Source organism: Alligator sinensis, unplaced genomic scaffold (assembly GCF_000455745.1).
Source record: "Alligator sinensis unplaced genomic scaffold, ASM45574v1 scaffold794_1, whole genome shotgun sequence".
Lineage (NCBI taxonomy): Eukaryota > Metazoa > Chordata > Crocodylia > Alligatoridae > Alligator > Alligator sinensis.
This window is the reverse complement of record NW_005842125.1, coordinates 662,459-684,394: the sequence shown is the minus strand read 5'-3', so window position 1 is coordinate 684,394 and position 21,936 is coordinate 662,459. Positions and strand designations below refer to the sequence as shown.

The 21,936-nt window shown below is 42.1% G+C and overlaps 1 protein-coding gene across 2 annotated transcripts in view; it reads right to left on the bottom strand.

Annotated features, from left to right (window-relative positions):
* The window catches only part of SOS1 (SOS Ras/Rac guanine nucleotide exchange factor 1), a 67,454-nt gene that overhangs the window by 38,021 nt on the left and 7,497 nt on the right, over nt 1–21,936 (bottom strand). The window contains exons 4-9 of one of the 2 annotated variants that reach the window (XM_025205704.1): nt 14,058–14,267; nt 12,176–12,319; nt 11,145–11,255; nt 10,906–11,004; nt 3,598–3,725; nt 888–1,543 (exon numbers count right to left, since the gene is read on the bottom strand). In XM_025205704.1, the coding sequence (XP_025061489.1) occupies nt 888–1,543; nt 3,598–3,725; nt 10,906–11,004; nt 11,145–11,255; nt 12,176–12,319; nt 14,058–14,267 (1,348 nt within the window). The remainder of the gene's footprint in view (nt 1–887; nt 1,544–3,597; nt 3,726–10,905; nt 11,005–11,144; nt 11,256–12,175; nt 12,320–14,057; nt 14,268–21,936) is intronic. The other variant, XM_025205705.1, reaches the window with a different exon arrangement.

Here is a 21,936-nt window from a genome sequence, read left to right as displayed (position 1 = left end):
GGCGGGGCGGGGAAGAGGAAGGGAAGAGGAGTGGAAGAAGGCTGCCTGGCCCAGCCATGGATACAGACCTTGGGAATTTGGCACCAGGGGAGGAATGGCAATATTACTTGCCACTAGTACCTGGACACCAAATTTCCCAACCTGTGGGGAGCCTCACAGGCCAGATGCCATGGCTCCGCAGGCCAGAGGCTGAGCATCCTCACTCTAAAGTTAAGTAAAAGAGGAAGCTTGGGGGGAGGAAGAGGGGAAGGGGAAGAGGGAAGGGAGGGTGGAGCTGAGTAAGTCTTAATACTTAGGTAATCTAAGTATTAAGTAAAACATACGCAACAAATTGTAAACCAGAAATTATTGGATTGATATTATGATCTTGCTGTGTTCGTTATGCTGGCTGCCTGTGTGAACAAAGATTGAGTTCAAGGCTGTAACTTTAATTTAATCCCTTTCTGAATTCCTGACTTTTCATAACACTATCATGACTTTTGAAGTCAAGATGTTCAGCATTTCTTGAACCCTGACAAACAGAAAGAAGCATTGTCTACAGCCTGATTCAAGCAAACATCTATGAATGAGTGTCCACAGACTGCTGTTAACCAAAGGAATCCCCCAAAACCACCTTTCTGAACCCTCATGCAAAATTACACAGAACAACATCCAAAACACGGAGGATACCCTATAATAAAGAAAAAATGAGACATCTTTTATTCTTTGACAAGCTACTGAATCATGAACCTGCACTGAGAGATGAGAACTTTAGAAAACCCAGAAGGATGACATCACCTTGCTTCTAAGTTTATGGGTTAATGAGATTCAGTGTAAAGAAATGGTGAGGGGTTGAGTAAAATAATCAGCAGCTAAAACATTCTGATACAGCTTAAAAGGTGTCTCACCTGCATACATGTGATAAGTCAGTCTCTCAATAAGCTTGACAACAGTTCCTGCCTTTATGATAGGGATTCCAGATTTCGGCTGCATATTTTCTTCAAATACAATATTCTCTTCTGAATCTGGTTCTGCAAACCTATAAAGCTCAGGACTTGGAAATCTCATCTGTTCCTCCTTCTCTTCCTGCAACATGGTTACATCTAACATTCTTTCCAGAGTGCTTCTGTACTGTAAAGATATCAGTGCTGCCATCCAGTTGTTTTTCTCTTCAGCTGATTTAGCAGCAAAAATAACACTGTTCTCATCTTTTAAGATGATTTCAAAGGCATGCTTGTACTCATTAGTGTCGTCTTTATCATTGATTTGTACCTTGCGCATAAAAAACTTCTCTTTCAGACGATATTCCGCATTGCTAGCACCAGGAAGTCGTGGCTGGCCATGATTCGACTTACAGCAAATCATTAAGCCATCAAAGAGAAATATGTGTCTCTCATGTTTTGCGCCAACACGTGTGAGAGTTCCTTCCATTATAAACTCATTGCAGCACTGTCCAATGTCCTTACCCTCCCAGCCATCAATATTTTTCTGTATTTCATTCATTTTCTTGATTGCGAGCTGTTTCCCCTTCATTTGCTGACTATAAAATCTGCATGCAGATTCACTTTAGTGAACAAGTTGGGAGTGGAAAAAGAAAGTTTCTTATTAGAATAAGAATAATTAAAATATGGTATTATTTTCTAAGCGTAAAGATAAATATATTTTTCCTTGAGGCTGCATTTACAAAAAAAAATCATTTAATGCAACATTTTTCTACTAAAAGAACCTCTCCAGGAAAACATTTGCTAATTACCAAGTAACTGATTTTGATACAAGTGTCCTATGCATTAAAAACTATAAATTCTAAGATACTTTAATTGAAATATCTTATTTGGAAAAAGCAAATATAATAGGACATTTTTTAGGGGTGCCCCGATAGAGATTTTTGGAGCTGACACCAACAGCCAATATTTAAGGAGGCATATCGGCCGATACTGATTCGATTTCCAATATGGAACCTGGCAGCTTGAACAGCAGTGTCCAGCTGCCGGTAAGTCTCGTGGTGGAGGGCAGGGAGAAGAGAAGAGAAGGGACATGGTAGGGGGAGGGTGCAGACTGAGGCAGGTCACTGCAGTGCGGGAGGAAGTAGGGCTGGGCCAAGCACTGCCCAGCGGGGGTGGGGCACAGTGTGGGACAGAGCCGCAGCTTGCCTGGGAGGCAGCTTTCACCGCTGTGAGCACCCTGGGAGGCATGAGGGGGCATGTGCCTGTGTGTAGGGCATATGCCTGTCTGTGTAGAGCAGGATAGAGCCAGGGCTGCACAGAGCTCTTCTCAGCAGGAGCTGGGCTGGGCTGTACTATGCTTGGGGCAGGCAGTGGTGGTGCTGGGAGGAGGCTACGGCCTGGGGGTGGGGAGGAGGAGGAGAGAGACCGTAGCCACCCCCAAACCCCTCCTCCCAGTGCTGCCGCTGCGTGCCCTGAGCATAGCCCAGCCCAGCCCCTGCCAGGAAGAGCCCCGCACAACCCTGGCCCCAGGCCACCCCACACAGATCTGGCGGCACCCCCCACCATGCCCTCCCAGGGTGTGCGCAGCAGCAGGAGCTGCCCCTGGCCCCAGACAAGCCGCGGCTACATCCCAGGCCTGTCCCAGGTGAGTAGCATCTGCATCTGCCCCAGCCCCACTCCCTCCGACACCGCAGGGGCCTTGATCTGCCCCCCATGCTCATTCCCTTCCCCCTCCCCTCTCCCCTTCCACCACAACAGACTTACCAGCTGGACACAGCTCTCCAAACTGCTGGGCTGTGCTCCTCGCTGCCTATATGCTGTGTTGCAGTTGTGCATGTGCATGGGGCATTTATCGGCCACACTGGGCCAATTTATTTATATCTGTGCTAATCCGATATCGGATCGAAGTATCAGTGCACCTCCACATTGTTTACAATGTGCTTGCAACTTATTTCAGTAATCAACTTAAAACCTATTTTATACTACTTTCCTCAATGACTGGCTGAAATCTTTATTCATTTTCTATATCCAGATTTCTATGTCTAAATATAAACACTCCACTTCTGAATTACTGATCAAACTTTATCCTGTGAAGATATTCACATTACATTCACTAAACTAAAATAATAAACAGAATTTTTGGACACAATGCTTGTCTCTCTAATAAACTGATGCTGCACTGATCATCATAATTTGCTTTAATTATACCAAGCCTATGTGAATTAACAAGCACATAATGTTACAATTATTTATGGGGTGATACCTGAGCCTGGTTTTCAACTGGGTCTATAAACAAAAACCTGTTCAGATAATTGAAATGGTTCTAGGAGATGAGAGTATCAATTTTCAACTAAAGGAATTTTTGTTAGCAAAGATACCTTTTAAAAAGATACCTATTAAAAAAAAAAAATCTACAAATATGGTTCCTCTTTCTTTCTACTTACCAGTAAGAAGATTCTCAGGACGTCTTGATTAGTAGTGTGCAAGGGCACATACAAATACAAAAGGTTTTAAAACAATAACAAGTTATCTTGGCTTTGATGTCACTTCCTCTGAAAAAGTAGGCTTGTCACAAACTATTTTGTTCACTGTTTACTGAAAGAGGAAGCAGGGAGCCCTGGATTTATAGCAAAGCATTCAGGGATAAGAGCAGGAAAAAGGGAAACGTGTTTACCTAAGTCGTCGCTTTGCAAGACTTTTGGAGCATATTCTTTCCATGCTGCTCTGAAGGCTCAGCAGGGCTGTTATCGCTTGCTTCAAACATTCTTTATCCTCTTCATCCTCACTCCTTTCTTCTAGTTGCTGTGAATGTCAAAAGCCAAATATGAAACACACTACAGAATTTTGTGTGCTTCTGCCTAGAACACCCTACAAATAAATCTATTTCCTTATGTTAAACAAGTTATTTGTTTGTTGGTTTGTGAGCTTTTGTTTAATACTGATAGCAACAGAATAATCTATATTAACTGGATGTATTACCAAAGGCAGCGTAGGAGATGAACATGCTTAAGAAAGGAACCCCTTGTTTACCAAGGGGGACTCAGCTGTGCTAGGAAAGCAGCTACTGTTCTAGCTCAACTCTGTCTAGTCCTCCTCCAACCATCAACTATATGGATGAGACCCATTCTTTGTCAGAGAAACCTCATCCACCAGAGACTCACTAGACAGGGACACACCTGGACATGCATGCTTATTTCTAAACAAATTTGGTTATGTTTACCACGCCTGCATTATATGTTTTGCATTCTTGTGGAAGGGGACATGAAAGTGATGCCTCCGTATCTGTGTGCACACCTTTCTCAGGGGATAGTAAATCTACAAAAGGCTGGTATGTTGTTTTTTGGGTTTTTTTTTAAACAATGTGCAGCCAAACAGTCAGGATTTCTGGCAGAAGGGCTAGAATGAATGCTGAGAACATTCTCCTCCACACTAGAAGTCCAAGGGAATTTCCTGGAAGTAGGCTTAATTGGCTTTTGGCCCTGCAAGAAGACAGCTAGAACATTATGCTGGGAGAGGTTTTGCTTCTTTGTGCAAGGCACAGAGGTGGGGATGGGAGCAGGGGGTGCTTGTGAGAGGAATAAAGTAGGAGGCATACACTGGGCATGTGAACCCATTTTTGAAGCACTCTTTCAAAAAGAGTTCCTTCCTTATAAAAAAAAAAAAAAAGTCAGTACAATTGCTCTGGATTTATTACTGTAAGCTCCTTTGCTTCTAGCTGAACATCATTAAGATGTTCTTTGTAACATCCCTGGAAGGTCCATATCTGGGTACCCATATGCAACAATTAAAGGTCAAGTGGGCAGATCACCACTGTCGTGAGTTTCAGGTAAAAAGGTCTACAACAGAAGACAGGAAAGCAAATTACCAGCAAAGGTATCTACTTCCAATGGGGATAAGGAGGCCAGAGTGTCAATGGAACAATCCCTAACCTGTGGGTGTACTTAGAAATACAGAGGTTAGTTATCAGTAACTTACAGATTTGATATGTGACAAAGATCCCAACTTTACCCACATGAGCAAGAAGTGGGTATTATATAAAGTCAGGGTAAAGGAGTATGGAGGTGGTGTCCCATCCAATGTAAAGATGTTGAAAATGTACAGCTCCAAAACCAGATGACAATAAAGCATGCTCAACTCTGTACAAATGTCACAGGACAGAGTTAATTTCCATTCTGACCTTTGAAAGCTCATTTCATGCTGTAAGCATCAAAGCTGGTGTTACCATCAACACTGACAAAGATAGCCAGCCCTCTGAACTAGTTCAGTCTCTCCCAGCTATAACTTCCTCAGAATTAACTTTATATAGGAGAACACCTGGAAATAGTTACTTGGTTGTATTTTGGAATATATAAGGTCATGAGGAATAAAACAGTTTATCACTGAATATATTTTTGTAATGTAACTTCCAAACTCCTGAGAATACAACTGATTTTTTGTAGATGTACAGTGCCCACTAGTGACTAAACGGAGTGAGCACAAATCAGGACGTATAAACTTTCTACTATAAATAAAAAGCAGGACCAGACACTAGTCACGGCTGACCAAGCTACTATGACTATCAATTTAATAAAATACCTGTAATTTGCCTGGTCCAAGAATCCAGTGACCATTAAAAAAAGAGAGAGCGCCCAACATTTTACTAACGGATTTCACAAACTTGAATCATACATTTGTGGGACAGCTTTCCCATGAAGCAGTACAATGCTTCTATACCTGGTGGACTGCAATATTAGGGACTATGACGTTCACAGCAAAGTAGGGCTGGAAGGGACCTCACCAGGTCATATAGTCCATCCCCATTCAAGCCAAACATGGTGACAAAGGAATTGCAGTCAACTTTAAAAAATGCAGCAATGAATATATACTGTAACACCACTTATAACTTTTCAGCCTAAAAGCAGTACTCATTTTTATGTATTTTTTTCCAATCTCTGTACTGCTTCTAAACCATTGTCTGTTACTAGAATTCAAACAAAAAATAAAAATGATTTCTCAGTAAAAGAAAACAGAAAATGGAAATTCAAGTATTGAAGAATAGCCCACCCTAGCTCATTTCTTGGGAAAAACTCTGGAAAAAAAAAAGTCTACACAGGAGTTCCATAACTCTGATATAATGTAATTCTCACTGTACAGTGCAAATCACTTCATCACAAGATAATCTTTTCAGTAACTGCCTTACTTACTAATAAACATTCTGAATATATAATGACATCTAGAAACAAAACAAAGTAATGATATTTTTAATTTGCAATAGACAGTAAAACTATTAATTCAACGTAAAATGATAGACAGCAGTAATAAAACTCATGATTTGGGGAACAGTTTAGTTACCAATGTGTACACTAAGAAACAAAAAGCTACAGAATTTAGATGTAAAAATGGAACATAAATTGTTAAGCACCTATTAAAATATCATCTAGTATTTAATTAATTATTTCAATAATGCAGTAAATTAACTAGTTCAAATCACATGATCTCTCTCTCTCTCAGCATTATATTAGATTAGTATAAAGTATTTGCATCAGTGCGTTTGTTAACAGATGTAAAGATTTGTAATTCTACAGCAGAATTTCACCAACTCATGATAATTCCAGGAGCACATAATAAATTACTTGAAATATTTCCCAAACATATAGGCGGGAAACGAAATTATAACTCTGCAGAGACTGGAGAGTCCTGGTAATATACAATTTAAATATATATAAAAAAAACGCTTTGATATTGGATCTCTGGGACTAGTCACTGATTTTTGAGAGTTACCAAATGAAGCTGGTTAAAGTTACTGTGAAATATTATGTCACTGACAATCCAACTGAACAAACACCAGTGAAACAACTAAAGACATTTGAAAAAGACAGCAACTGCCCTATATTATTGTCTGGTGTATCAATCCACAAGTCACGGTACTCAGGTTTATACTATTAGTAGATTAGAAAGACTTTTCTCAGAGAAGGGTATTTTCTATAGTAGAACGCTGGTAGACTTCTACACCTCGAACTACACACAGCCTGCATACTTAATGTATGTGTTAGTGCCCAAACAGGCCTCAGAATATACCTGCCCATCTACCATACAGAGAAGGTCTACAAATAGTTAAAGACCTTCCCACTATGCCAAAGGGAATTTTCAGGTAAGTTTCCTAGTTATCCTACAAAAAAGAAAAAAAGCAGGCAACACAATATGCCTCTTTCCCATCTGAGAAAGACATCTACAAATGTTGTAAATGGTTCTTTTGGCAGCTCAATAGAACGATGCAGATAAAAAATGTTTTTGAATCTCAACTTTTGTTAGCATGGTTCAGAGAATAAAAGCTAATTCTGTTTTACTCATTCCACATAAGTACTTAAAAGCGATCAGCTGAAAAACTGACTTTCCCAATACAACAACTGTAAATGTCCTGTAACCAGTACTTTTTATTGCTGCTTCAGCCTCACGGAACAAAACTGCAAAAAAATCCTAAACTAATGGATTAGTCAACTCAATGGTCTCCCACAGATTGTACTTTATGCTGAGCTTTCTACAATACATAAGAAAAGAACTTAAATTAAAAATAAAGAATATTTGTATTCCCTGATCCTGTAGCCCTGGCAGCTGGGGGCCCCCTCTGGCAGGGCAGGGTGGGGTGGGGGGTGCTGGGAGTAGAGAGTGAAGGGCACCAGCAGGGATGGGGGGGCTGTGATTTAGGATTGAGAGGCCTGGACCTGTGTCTTGGTGAGTGAAGGGGGCAGGCGGAGCTCTGATTTTCCATGATAAAAAAAAACCAAAAATCAAATACCAAAATTTATAGGTACTTAGAATTTATTTTATTATAGGGATAGAGGCACTGGTAGGCTTCCAAACTACTTTAAAATTGTAAATACATCAACAGAATATTGTGTTCAATTGATATCTATATATAGTGGCGTTTCATTTTAATCATGGATTTGGGGTTTTTTAATTAGAGATTTTGTGCGTTTTTAATCATAGAATTTGCAGTTTTAAACAGAGAAAACCAGGATCCCTGATGACAACTAATTCAAGTGGTCTAATACTGTAGACCAGGGCTGTCCAACTATTAGCCCACAGGCCACACTGCAGCCTGCAGTGTTTCAGCAGTAACTTGTTGGCACAGCTGCCATAGTAATTGCTCTGGCACAGCTCAGGAACCCAAAGGGTAAGTGCTGCTGCTGCTTGTCCTTGCACCCCATGCCCACCACCAAGTTCAAGGTCTTGGGTCACCACTAGTGACTCAAAATCAGCAGCAAGGTAAAAGGAGGATGAGGAATGAGCTGGAGCAGTATTCACTCCCTAGGGCCTAAGCCAAGCTGCTGCCACCCCACTGGAAATGGACCATCTGGCCCACAGCGTCAAACAAATTGGAAAGCTCCGCTTTAGGCTATTACTATCATCCTGCATAAATAACACGTTCTTAATCTGTATACACAAAAAGCAAATGTAACAAGAAAATTTAAACAATTTCAGATCACACAGAAATCAAATAGGCAGATGCATGTTGAAAAGCAAAACAAGTATGTTCAATAAAGAATGCAATGTACCTCGTGACAGTGGCAGCAATGATTCTTTTAACTGCCCTGAGATCTATTTGCAGAGAAATATTTATTCATTAAACAGAATGTCACTTTGACATCTCCGTATCTCCTTTTATTCAGTTACCAAATAGTTAAATTATGATTATTTGACTTTATTATTAACTATATTACACATTATAGTAATGATCCAGTGATCTTAAAAAGATATATAAAATACTGTACAGAATGATGTTACATAATAAGGACCCAGGATAATTAATTTGCTGTACAAAAAATATAAAATTATGACACTTTCAAGAATAACCAAAACTATAAACTGAAATAATCTGACAACAAGCTTTTAACAGAAAATGTTTCCCAGCCAATGATTTGGGGAACTGTCTAATCTCATTGATATTATGAAGTTATTACTAAGCAAACTATGACACCATGAACATGCCCTTTCATACAGTATTCACTAGACTGCAAGGATTGGGTCAAGTCAATACCAGATGAGAAACCACAGCAAAATGTTACAAACCACTACCGCTTCTGGCCTGGGTGTCTTATCAGGGTGCAACACCTTATCACAGTAATGTAGCTGGGGTAAGAATCAAAAGAGTGAGAAGTTATCATATGCAGAATACAGAGACACTAGCACGGGGCGGGCAAAATATGGCCGGGTCTGTATATACTTAGACACACAAATTGGGACAAAAATATTTTTTGAATTAAAATTAAAATGTTACAGTAGTTGTTTGCTTTTTAGTATATGACTTTTTTTTCTGGTACCAAGATGTCAAACCTCAGCCCCCTTCACGCTCCCCCAGCAGTACTTCTAGGGCAAGCAGAGGGACTTTGGGTAGCAAAGGTCAGGGATTAGGGGAAGGACTTCTGGTCCCAAGACAGCAACCAGGGGGCAGCGCACCTGTCAAGGGGCAGGGTTACCCTTGCAGCCCTTGACAGTTCACCAAGACTCATTAAGCAGCCCTCCAGCTAAAATATTTGCCCATCCCTGTACTAGCTCTTTAAAAAAAAACCCCAAACAAAAAAAAACACTTGCAGCAAGAACACAGACATAAGTAATGTTGTGCAGGACACAGGAAAAGATGAACAGGCTTCTCTAGCCAGAGTACTTATCTCAGAGACTCAGACCTTAAATCAGTCTTCCAGAAAACAAGCTGCTTACTCCCTCCCTGCATGAACACAGACCATTTCCCCTTCAGATCCGCAAAGTATAGGGTGGGCAGCATCGCACCGAAGTCTACTTCCTAAGCGACCTGTGATGTCTTGTATGTTAAGTAAAGCAACACTATATTACAACATGCTATGCAAAGTTTATCTGCATATTTAGGGGTCTGATTCAGGAGTCACAAAGTGAAAGAGTTAAACACCACCAAAAAACTCACACCTTTAATAACAAGTTCTGGAAGAGAGTATTTAAACTATAGAAGGGCCTGAGAAATTGGACTGGATCCAGGAGCTTAGCAGTTGCAGTGCAGAATCCAGCTGTAGAACTAGTAGTAAACCTAGACTCAAGGTCAAAGACAGGCCCAGGACCTGTTCAGTTTCCAGAAACAGAGCACACAGGGGATTTCAAGGCATGGATGCCCAACAGCAGTCCAACATAACTCAGCCAGATTCTGTTAAAATATAGAGCCAGAAAAGATTTTCACATTCCAACCTGAATTTCACTATGCATATATTTTCATGCATATGTATTATTTGCCTCTCCTCTTGTGAGTTTCCTCTAAGACTTTTTTTTTTTTTGAGGGGAAGTAGGCCTTATTAAGCAAGATACTCTACTTTTTAAAACAATTACTGTATTGAGTAATACTTGTTAAATCCAACATATTGGTACATTTATTTTGCACTAAGTTTATCTCCGTGTGTCAATTACAGCTCATAGCCCAAACATTCATAGAAAAAAAATAAACTTGATAACTGAAGGTGATGCCCTCACCCCACTATTTCTGTATGGACTTTGCACGTTCCCAGTCATGGGATGAACACAAATACATCACAAGTGGTATATCACAAGTGGAAACATGCAGATGCAACTCCAAAGAGAAAAAAATTAAAAGGAAAGAACTGGGCTCCAGTAAAATTATCTGGAAACTAGACTGTAGTTACTTTATAAAATCTCAGCTTCCAGTAGGCCCAGATATTTTCTGTCTGAGAAAAGCCATTTTCTCATTGATTTTCACTGTATTTAACACTGTTCACCAAGCATTAGCTTCACTCTAGAAGTACATGCAAAAAGTTACTAGCAACTTAAAAGCATCTCTCAAAATGTGAAGACACCAGTGTTACTCAATGTATTTTAAAAAACCAAAGAAAAACCCCCAAAATGAATTGCTACACACTATGACTGTACTTGTACAAAATGTTCTGTATTTTCAAAGGACATATCATCCATGTTTCATTGCACTTTTTATTATTCAGGTTCAAGTAAAAACAATCTTTATATTTACCTTTAAAAGTTCAAAATAGTGAAGGCAGTGGTAAACAGGGGCCAGCAGCAGCCTGGGTAGTACATACTGAACTGCTTCCTTAAAGCCTTCCCCTATGGACTGGGGACAAAAACAAAAACAATCGAAAATACCAAAACAGAAAAGAAGTTTTAAGCTTGTAACTATAGTTGTGGTTCCGTAACACACAGTCTGATACATTTTTTAAAAAGTATCTTCTGGTGGACTTTAAAAGTACTTACCTGTAAATAGAACGCTGCTCCTGGCTTTGATAACTGACTTAGAAAATGATCATGGAAACCAGGCCGCAGTATATCTTGTGCATATGATTCATATGGATCAAATGCTAGTTCCTAAAAGGGATTCCAGAAAAAAAATTTAGAAAAATTTAGTACCAAAACATCATGCTATTGCTAAAAATAAGGATTGTTTTTCTATGTTGTTTTAGTAGGAAAACAAAACAAAACATAGGTTTAGGTTCCAATCCTGCAAATGCTTATGCACAGGTTTAACTTCTACATTATTATCTGTCAGTTTGTAAAGTTAAACTTCCATTTAAGTCTTAAATGAAGCAGAGCCTCAGACATTCCTTATTTTCATCTTCATGTCTGGAGACCAAGTTTCACTTGTCCAAATCTAAAGCATTTGCTCTTTATTTCTAGTAAGACTTTTTTCTTTTAGCTCTTAATGGCAATAAGAAGGAATCCTATCAGCTAAGCATCACAACCTCTCTTAGACTGACCCAGGGACTGAAAGCACGAGGGGATGTTTAGCGGCCTCCAATGAACAAAGCTCTTAAAGCAGGGATTGGCAACCTATGGCCCACAGGCCAGATCTGGCCCATAAAGAGATCGGATCTGTCCTGCAGCAGCTCTGGGAATCAGCAGCACACTCCAGCCAAAGCAACAGAGGGAGCATCCCCAGGGTCCAACTACCTTTTCCATCTTTTTTCTCTGCTGATCACTGAGTGGTGTGGATGTCTGCAGCCAACAGAAGGGACTGAGTTGCAAGACACAGCCCATGGTACCAAAAAGTTGCCAATCCCCATTTCAGGACAGAGTAAAAACATCTTGAAATCTAGGAAAAATCTACCCTGCGAGGACCACTCTGTAAAAGACAGCTGATGAACATAGCCAGTAAAGACAGCTGGAACAAACAGGCACTGAACTGCTTCAAAAGGTCTGCTTTTAAAAAAATATATATTCTAAATATAGTTACATAAGGTGTAGTTTCTAACAAAAAAAGTATAATCAAAGTAAATGTGATTACTTACCTCTGCTAGGTCTTCAAAGCAGCTGCCTACTAAAGGATGGGGACTACCTTCCTCTGTCATTTCTACAGTGTCTTCAAGAAGGCCCAGTAACTTTACACTAAGTTCATGAATATCTGATATACGACTAAATATATTTTCCACATCCTACAGAAAACAATGGAACCAGCAAGTGAAAAAAGGCTCTGAAAATCAAATATACAGCATGCAGATAAAGCTCCTTGTTCAGTAATAGTTTGAACACTGATTTGTTTCTCAATTAGAGCAAGATTACAAATATGTTAGTAAACAGATACGACTGAAACAAAAATCAAAAGGCAACATTTGTGGGAAACAGTAAAGAGTTGACTTGGTGGAGGGAACCACCCATCTTACAGATAAGTAACTTAAATTCTGTGTAAGAAAAAGACTCTGTTCTTCCACATACATCACAATACTGACCCAAACGTTAGCCTGCCTTATTCAATATGACACAGTATTAACCCCCACCTCAAACTAATGTGCTATTTCTCAATTTGTATTCTGGATCCACTGGTGCCTTACAGAGAAGAATAGTGAACCTGTTGAGGACGTATCCTAAACCTTTCAACTCTGTTACTCTTAAGTAACCCAGTTTCTTCAGCTTTTACTCTTTTGCACACATAGCAACTTCTGTGCACTATGGATGAAGTTCTGGCCCCACCAATTTTAGTAGGGCCCAGGATTTCTCTGTACTGTTCAGGACTCTTACAAAAGGGAACAAAGGTTCATGGTTTAGAAAGCATGTGGACTGTCTGATAAATTCTGTTTGTCATACTGTGACAGAGTACTAGTCCACACTATTCAGAATCATACAGCAGACACTGTCTGATGTTTCAGAAAACAGTGAATCTGGAGAACAGATTGCTGTCCAATAATACATTTGGCTAATTAAGCCATTTTATTTTTATCTACACAATGTTGAACAAAGAGGAAAAGATGATCCCCTTCTTGTTCCTCAAATAATCAATTTGAGACCTACAGGCAGAGTTTGAGTTATCTTCTATTGTCTCAGCATTAAATCTTTGTTGTTATGCTGCATTTTCTAGCAGTTTTTAAAGTGCTTTACAGGAGATAAATATTCTTTATCCTACTCCCATATTTGAAAAATGCAGAGTCGGGGGGCTCCAGGGTTAAGTTGCTTAGAAGGCCTCATGAGTCACTTACAGCAGTGGTTCCCAACCTTTTTAGACCGTGGACCGGCAAACTGCAGGCTGGAAGTGACTGGCATACTGCAGACCGGCAGCCGGTCGGCTGCCAGTCCGCAATATGCCTGTCACTTCCAGTCCAGCAGCCAACCCTTCACGGCCTGGGGTTGGGAACCTCTGAGTTACACAATTAGTGAACCACGTTTCTCTGTTTCAGGTGGTTGAATAAAAAAATTCTTTTAATTTTCAGTTGCTGCACCTACCCTGATCTATCAAGAATAGTTGGCCTTCTCTTTCAACATTTATTTCACCACAAACCATAATGTTTGTGTTTGTGCAGTGTTTGTGTTGCCTCTTCCTTCCTGCCTTTTCCCTGTCTGTTCTTATCCACAATCCATTTGCTATACTATATATGCAGCTAAGTACACAGACATGCACACCATGCACTTTTTTTAGCCTTTTCGTTTAAAGTTGCAAGCCCTTGCTCTACATTAGCACCAAAAGATTAAATTAGTGGGTTTTGATCACAAACTGTTCTGGCTGAAAAAGTGGTATGTGGTGGGTGGAGGTGGGGGGCTGGGATGTTTGGGGTGGGCTTTCTGTTAACATTCTCATTTTATAGGAAATGCTATTTTGGGTCAAAGTCCCAGAGAAGCTCACTTAGACTAATGCAACCAAGATTTCCTACATTTAAAATTGTAACATAATATAATACTTACATGAGCTGAAAACAATTTGGAGTTGGAAATAAAAGGCTCTCGAAAAACTTTAATAATGAGATTTAATTCCCTTATAAACTGTCGAACTTCTGCCATGAATGACTTTACTAGATCATAATATGTCTGTTCCCCGGAGGTGGAAGGTTCCTCATCAGATAAAGTTAGTGCACTTATATCTTCTACATCTTGATGGAACATGTCCATTAATACCTGCGAAAGTGAAGGTGGAGAGAGAGAGTGAGTTAAGAGAGGCTTCTTTACATAACTGCAAGCACATATTAAGTACAACAGTTCTTGGAGGAGGGGAAGTTCTTTGTATAAAAAGATTAAGTTAATATTAAGTTAACAGAAGATTTTGTATGTTCCTTGAAATTAGCTGAACATATAACAAGAAGAAAATCGAAGAAAAAAAGTTGATAAATTATTAAAACTTAACAGACAATAAATGCTTTGATTTGGAGTAAAAAGACTCCTGTGCTTCAAGATACAAGAACTATGTTATTTTTCTCTGCACCTCAAGCCATTAAAATTACAAAATGTAGCAAAAGAAAAAACATTTGGAGTCCTTATTCACAATGGCTACTCATTTAATCCTTATAATACAGAATTAAAACCAGTACTAAAATAGATCACCCAGTTTAATATTTTGAATTGCACAAAAATAGAGAAATCCAGAGTTTGACCTTTCGGAAATTTACAGTTTTTCTAACGTGTGTGACAAATACAAAAGTACTTGGCAGGTTAAGAAAGTAGTTTCATGTTGGGCTCCAAACCTTACCATTTACTAGTGTCAGTAAGTAGTACTTAAGTAGACAGCACTATGCAAACTAGTTTAATAGGTCAATGTAGCTACTCCCTAACTTTATAGACAGGAAAACAGATTCAGAAAAACAGGTTATTCCGGGCCTGAATTTCTAAATCTAAGAAAAAGAATTAATTGCTTACCTACCTGGCTGGAGTAGCAGACATCAAGGCATTTGTATTTTTATTTCATTTATGGTAAATTCTATTGCCTCCTTTCAACAGCTAGGAAAGAGGTTGTCACTTGCCTGACAACTTGCTATTTTAATCTGGTTCTAGACTTCTTGCATGAACTTGAGAATATTATAGCCACTGAGACTGTTTCATTGGATATAAAATATGGTATTGATACCAGCTTACTGAATAAACTGCTTAGAAGCGCAAAATGTTATGGACAGTCAGTCAGAGGCACAGATAACAGAACTTCTCCTAGCTCCTGGGTCTGTGCTTAGACCACTAGGCTAGCGATGGGCAATTATATGGGCCAGCAGGCCACATAGGGAGTTTTGGGGAGCTGTCACAGGTCAGGTCAGCACTGCCCCCCCACCCCGTGACTGTCACAATAACTCACCAAACCTCCATATGTGGGATGGGGCTGTAGGTGGGGAGCTGGCATGGGTGTGCAACAGCTTCGGCAGGGGCAGCTCAGCCACGGCCTGCACCACCACCAGCACTGCCTCTAGGCCACCCTTCTACCCTGAAGAGGGGCTGGAGCTGCTGCCGAGCTCTGGGTGTCAACCAGGCAGAAGCTGCAGCTGGCAGGGTAGGACCTGGCAGTGGACACAGCCAACTCCTCCTCACTGCTAATGGGGCCTTCTCTCTGCAGTGGCCTGGAGCCTGCAAAGGGGATGCCCTGAGGCTCCTCCCTGCCACCAGCACCACCTCTGGGTCCTCATGGCCTTTTAAAAAAATAAGCCCAAGAAAATGAAAACATTTGTGCTTTGGACAAAAGTTTTTCAATTTTGGCACTGACAAAGTAATTTTTTTTTGTTTGTGCAGAGGGATCGCTTTTTCCAACCAGTTTCAAGAAAACAAGGAATTATTCCTGTACTTATTTCTTTCCAGGGAAGCAATAGCTTGAATGCTTGTTGATTGGGTACACTATGAAGTCCGTAAACAGGACAAGTTGTGGGATCTGTGGACAAAAGCATGTCAAAGAGCTCTTTCAAGTATCTGCCTATACTAAGAAGCCAGCTCTTAGCTTTCTTTTTCTTTTTTGACTACAGAAAAATAGAACAATTTTCCAGTGCAAAGAACTCAGAAAACACTATAACAGGTTAGCATTTTTTGACACTACGCATTACTATTTGAAATCTCATGAATCTCTGGGTTTATCCCGTCTACCATAACACCTTGGTTAAGAATCACAGGTCTACACAGATCCATCTATAGGCAGGTGTCCAACAATTGCCTTTCAAGGAGGCAAGAAGAAAGGGAGAAAGAAAAAAGAGGAAGAAAGAAAAAAGAGGAAGAAGAAAGAAGTTCTACTTTGATCAACCGAAGGATAACCCTCCCAAAGGGGATGTCTAATCTGTAAACCCTATCAGCAGGCTGGCAAGGACACAAACCAGTCACTAAATGCCATGTAAATTCTCTGCAAATCCCAGGACCAGGAACCTGGGGTAAGCTACAGAGGCTGAGTTCCCAAACATGTGCACCCTTAACTTGAAAAGGAGAGGGGTTGCCTAACGAACTGGAAAACTTAACACAATCCATCACCTATCTGAACAGTCTGAAATGATTATAGCCTGTTGCCTAGATTTGTTATGAACTGAGCAAACAGTCCAATTTACAAAACGGTTTTGTCCTAGGCTACTTAAAAAGAAATAGCTCTCAGAACTCAGTGTGGTACTTCGCATCCCCCCAGATAGTTCAGATGTATTAGAAAACAAGGATAAGTATATGGCTGAATTCCTTACCTAACCCAAACTTGGTTAAGGTTCACATGCCTTAGATTTGAGAATCCAGGTGCATCTCCAAGATTAATCTGTATTTAGATATTGAAGGACTGGTGGTTGAAACCAAATTTCCTGGCAGACATGTAGCTGGTTTGTCCGCTGGAGAGAACAGTATATTTGAAGGAATTTCTACCACTATACCTAGGCCACATTTAATTAGCTAGTTAACAGATCTTGGCCAAACTTAAGAGTAGCAAAAGGTACAATCTTGCACATGGATGTCATTAGGTTGAACTGCCACAGGACAGTATGAAACATGGCAGTTCATTGCAGAGAACTGGTTTCCACAAAAAGAGCTTTACTGATCTGGAGCCTAGGACAGCACTGCAACTTCCAGGAAAGCTAGAATTCTATGAACACTCAAGTCAAGTCAGTCCTGAGGCCGCTGAAACCATTGGGGCACCTCAGATGCTGTAACAACCCTAGTTGTGTTGCTTTGCATCATTAGTGATTCTTCAGGCATGGTGACCTGGTGGTGTCCATCTCTTTTCCAAGTATGAATGGCCACTGGCTCACAGGGAGCATATCTGCCCACTGACAGGTCTTGTTTTCAGTCCTGCTGGGTGTCCACACACCCTCCTCACTCAGGTGAGCCTAGGTGGAGGCACTGGTTTAGTCGCTGACAACTTGACCATGGAACAGGTGGTACCGGTTTACATGGTACTAGATAGCAGACCAAGGGAGGCCTGGCCTGACATTGCTATGAATACTGAAGACCTGTAAATACTCTACAGGAACAGACCTAAGGCCTAACTTGGAAAACTTGAAAAAAAACCAAAAAGCAGCAGTATAAATATCCTTCAATTTGCTGCCTCCCCACGCCTGGATGCTGATTGGGCAAGAGGGCTGCCCTCACCAGCACTGCCAGGTATATGATAATTATCATATCATAATTTCAACCTTTGTATAATGTACAATAAATAATACTAAGAGTGTAAAAAATGGACAATATTTTTGATGCAGTTAACTGGTGCAGCATATGCAAAACCCAAGTCACTATCAAAGAGCCTTAACTGACTTTTGGGCTCACTGTCTGTGCTTTCTTATGACTGCTTGCCTCAAAATAAAGAAAAAACCCTTCGACTTTGATGACCCAGTCCTCACTCATTCAATGGAGGCTTACAGTGAGCAATATAAAGTAACTGCATAACTATTTACAATACACAGACCTGAACTGCAAAACAAAGAGAGAAGAATAATCATAGTGCTAAATTCAGTTTAACCAGTTGGAGAAAGTTAAACAAAACATCATAGTGGGCAGTGTCAAGTAGTGTGGCGCAGGATGTGACAACAGTATAAGGCAAAATGATGTTACTTAAAAAGACAACAACCTATTTGCATGCTTATCTGCATATTCTCCCCCCCCCAACTGTATGATAGTTTTTTTAGAAAATATGATCATTTGAACTTCCAATACAATAAGTTCATATTTAAGACCTGGCAATACTGGCTCTCAAGCAGCCTGGCAGTCCAGGCAGACGCAGACGCAGACAGAGACAGAGACAGGGACAGGCCCAGCCCTGCTTTTTTTTTTTTTTTTTTTTTTTTTAAAGCCACAGCCGCCTGGCCCAGCCAGACCCATCCCAAAGTAAATGGGTGCTACAGAGGGTGGGACACAGGGATGGGGGGAGCAGGGCTGGGCCTGGGGGAGCAGGGCTGGGCCAAGGAGGTGGAGGCAGGAGCAGCAGGGTGGTGCTGATCCATCCCATGCCCATTTGGGGCCAGAAGGGGTAGATGGACCAGAGCTGGGTTGGGGCAGAAGAGCACTGGGGCTTGGCCAAGGAGCAGTGAGGTGACAATGGCCTGCCCCCATGCTCACGAAAGGCTAAGGGGAGGGATGCTTTTTCTAACCCCCACCCCACTCCTGCAGGCCAGGCATGGGCAAGGAGTGGGGCCAGGCCAGAGGGCGCCCCAGCCAGAGGTGTGCATGGGTGGGGGGGACAAGGGATTGTTGTGATGTGTCCCTGAAATTGCAGCCCAGGGCTGTGGTGAGCCTGCGAAATGTGGCCCTAGGCTCTGCAATTTGAGTACATCCAATATATAATGCCGGTGCCACACAAAAGTGAGTATGTATACAAGAAATATTCTCCTAAAATAAACGCAGCTTCAGAATACATTAGGCAATGATACTTTATACAGGCTGTCAGTGGCAATTCTACTTCCAGTGCAGTCAGATATGCATAAGATCTAAAAGACTGAGCAAAAAGAGGAATTGTCATTGACACTGATTACTATAACTGATGAAGCCTGGTCAGTCTGCTAATAAGAAAGCAAAACTGGTTACAAAAGATGAGGTGGGCATTGCAGCTTTTTAAGACTAACAGTACCAACACCAGTTTGATGAAGCAGGCATAAGCAAGTCAGAACTCTGACTACCACTTGCCAGTATCAGGGACAACAACGTGTGTTGACCCTCATTCAATAGGTACCCTTGCTACCTCCGACAACAGAAGTCTCTGATTTACCTGAAGAGAAGTGACAAGAAGGTTCACTGTTTCAAAGAAACCTGACACCTCAAAGCCAGAAAAGCAATTTAGCACTAGCACAGCTTTTTAGAGGCAAGCTCAGTCTAAGACACTTCTCAACAACTTCGCCATGAAAAAAAACCGGTTTCAAATCTGGCACCAAACATTTGAGTGCATTTAGAAGAGCTGCAGACAAAACTCTTACAGGCAATACAGCATTCTCCCAAACCAAGGAGGCATTAGTAAGCATTATGCACATTAGCAGGACCAGCTGTCTTACACGCTGGGCATACCTTCAAGCTTGGAGATCTGGACTCTCCCATCAGAACTAACCCTTGGTACTGAAGCAAAACTAAAAGAAATCAAACTAATTTATTTTTAAGCCAGTGGGTTTAAGAAAAGAGCCTTAACAGACTAAGTATAAGCCCAACATCATCCAAGAACTGCAGGAAAGTGGAAGGACCTTCATTCCAATTCACTGTCACAGGCAATAAGTAGGCGTGCACCGATAGAGATTTTGGGGGCCGATACTGATAGCCAAAATTTAAGGAGGGATATCCACTGATACCAGTCTGATTTCCAATACAGCTGCACGCAGCTGGTAAGTCTGCTGGGGTGTAAGGGGAGGGGAGGGGGGAGGGAAGGGGCATGGCAGATCAATGCCCCCTACGGTGAGGGAGGGAGGGAGGGGGCAGGCATTGCCCAGCTGGGGTGGGTGGAGCACAGGAAGGAGCTGCAGCTCATGGGGAGGGGCCCTGCCCCTGCCACTTTCCGCACCCTGGGAGGGCATGTGCCCCCGGATCTGTGCAGGGTGGGGCAGGCAGGCTGCAGCACTGGGAGGGGGACTATGGAGGGGGCTGCAGCCACTCCAAAATTTAACACAGCCCTGCTCCCAGTGCTGCTGCTGCCTGCTTGGCACAGCCCCGGCTCTTCCCAGCACATGGGGGAAGTGGGGGTTGAACTGGGGCTGCGCTGGGTGGGGGGCTGAGTGCCTGCGTGCATGCACACGCCCCAGCCCAGCAGGTCAGTCCATGCAGGATGGAAGGGGTGAGGGCTAGATCAAGGCCCCCGCAGTGAGGGACAGTGCCGCAGAGGCAGGAGCAGGGGTAAGTTGAGCGGGGGCCCCAGCCAGAAGGGGCTTACCTGCTGGGGAAGCACACCCTGAAATAATTGTTATTCCCTCTGCTTTGTATCCCCCACACTTCCCTCCCCACAAACTTACCTGCTGCAGGGGGTGGGCGCGCTGGAAAGGGGGCGGCAGCGGCCATGCACAGTAGATCTTGGGCTGCTTTTAAATGCCAAAGGTGATCTACTTTAAAAGGCTAGAGACCACTGGCTTAAAAGGTGATTAGCAGCAGGCCCCATAATGGAGGTGAGCACCACAGAATGGATAGGCAGTACAGCACAGCTCTGTGCCACCAATCTCCCATGTAAAATGGGACCCCTTTGCAGGCTCAATCTGGCCCACTGACTGTAGGTGGCTGACCCCTGCTCTAAGGTGCCAACCTACCCTACCTTCTCCCTGATGTCCTTACATAAGGCCCACATGCACAAATAATAAAAGCAATCATAAACCAGAATAACAATTTAATCTGTCCTCATTTGGAAGTCCGGGGGGAAAGGGAGAGAGGGAAATGAAAACATGATGCTGTTTGCATTATTTGAGACAATCCTAATTAAGATGTTTATGTACAGTACATAGTAACACTGTATAAAGAGCAACAGAGGAAAGCATGAAAGTGCTCGAGGAAAGACAGAACTAATAGGCAGTATAGCCTGACATCTTCTATGAATATACAATAAGACTGACAGCCTAGTATGTTTTCAAGATAAGATGGGACTGGGAACTGTCTTCAGTGAGTGTTTGAGATGGTGAAGAAGGAGAAGCCAACACAACATCTTTCCAGGCAGATACTAGCAGACTGGATGCCTACTTCAAAGCCTGTCAGGTTCTGGCTGTGTATGCCTGGGGCTGCTGGAACTCTTCAATTCAACTCTGGTGTACTGGAAACACTTTAATACCAAATTTTGCTACAGGCAGTTTCTTGGCATCTGCATTTCACTAGTCCCAACCTATGGGAGTGTCATGACCCAAAAGGCATGATTGTGTGCGTGTGCTTCGGCACCAGAATTATCCCCGCCAAGTTGCAGAGCGTTGCATGGGAGAGTTTCCTGTAGCAAGAGGAAACCCCAGTGCAGGGATGAGTTTCCCGCCTTTTCTGCAGCTTCTTTTGCAGAGTGCATTGCTCATGTTGCAAGAGGAATGCACGGTGCAAAAGAGTTCCCGCCACCGGTATGCAAATTCGTTCCCCGTGATTGGCTAGTGCTAAATTATTCACACGTGGTGGCTAGCGATTGGCCTGTTAGCCGTATAAGAGGCTTGAGCGGTTTCCGCCCAAGCCGAAGAGGACTCCACATCCATCTCGTGGGGACTCTGGGTACACGGCAGGGTAATAGAAACCCTGTGTGAGATCCAGAGGAGCGTGGCGGCCTGATCCACCGCCCACCTCTTCCCGTCTTCGAACGCGACTTTTATAAGACGTATTTACGATTTCTATTTTGGTGGCTCGTTCACCCAGAGCATCCGGAGCTCTGCATCGTGGAGCCTAGCAACCTCCATGAGACCGTCTGTGTTGTCTGTCTGTAACTGCAACT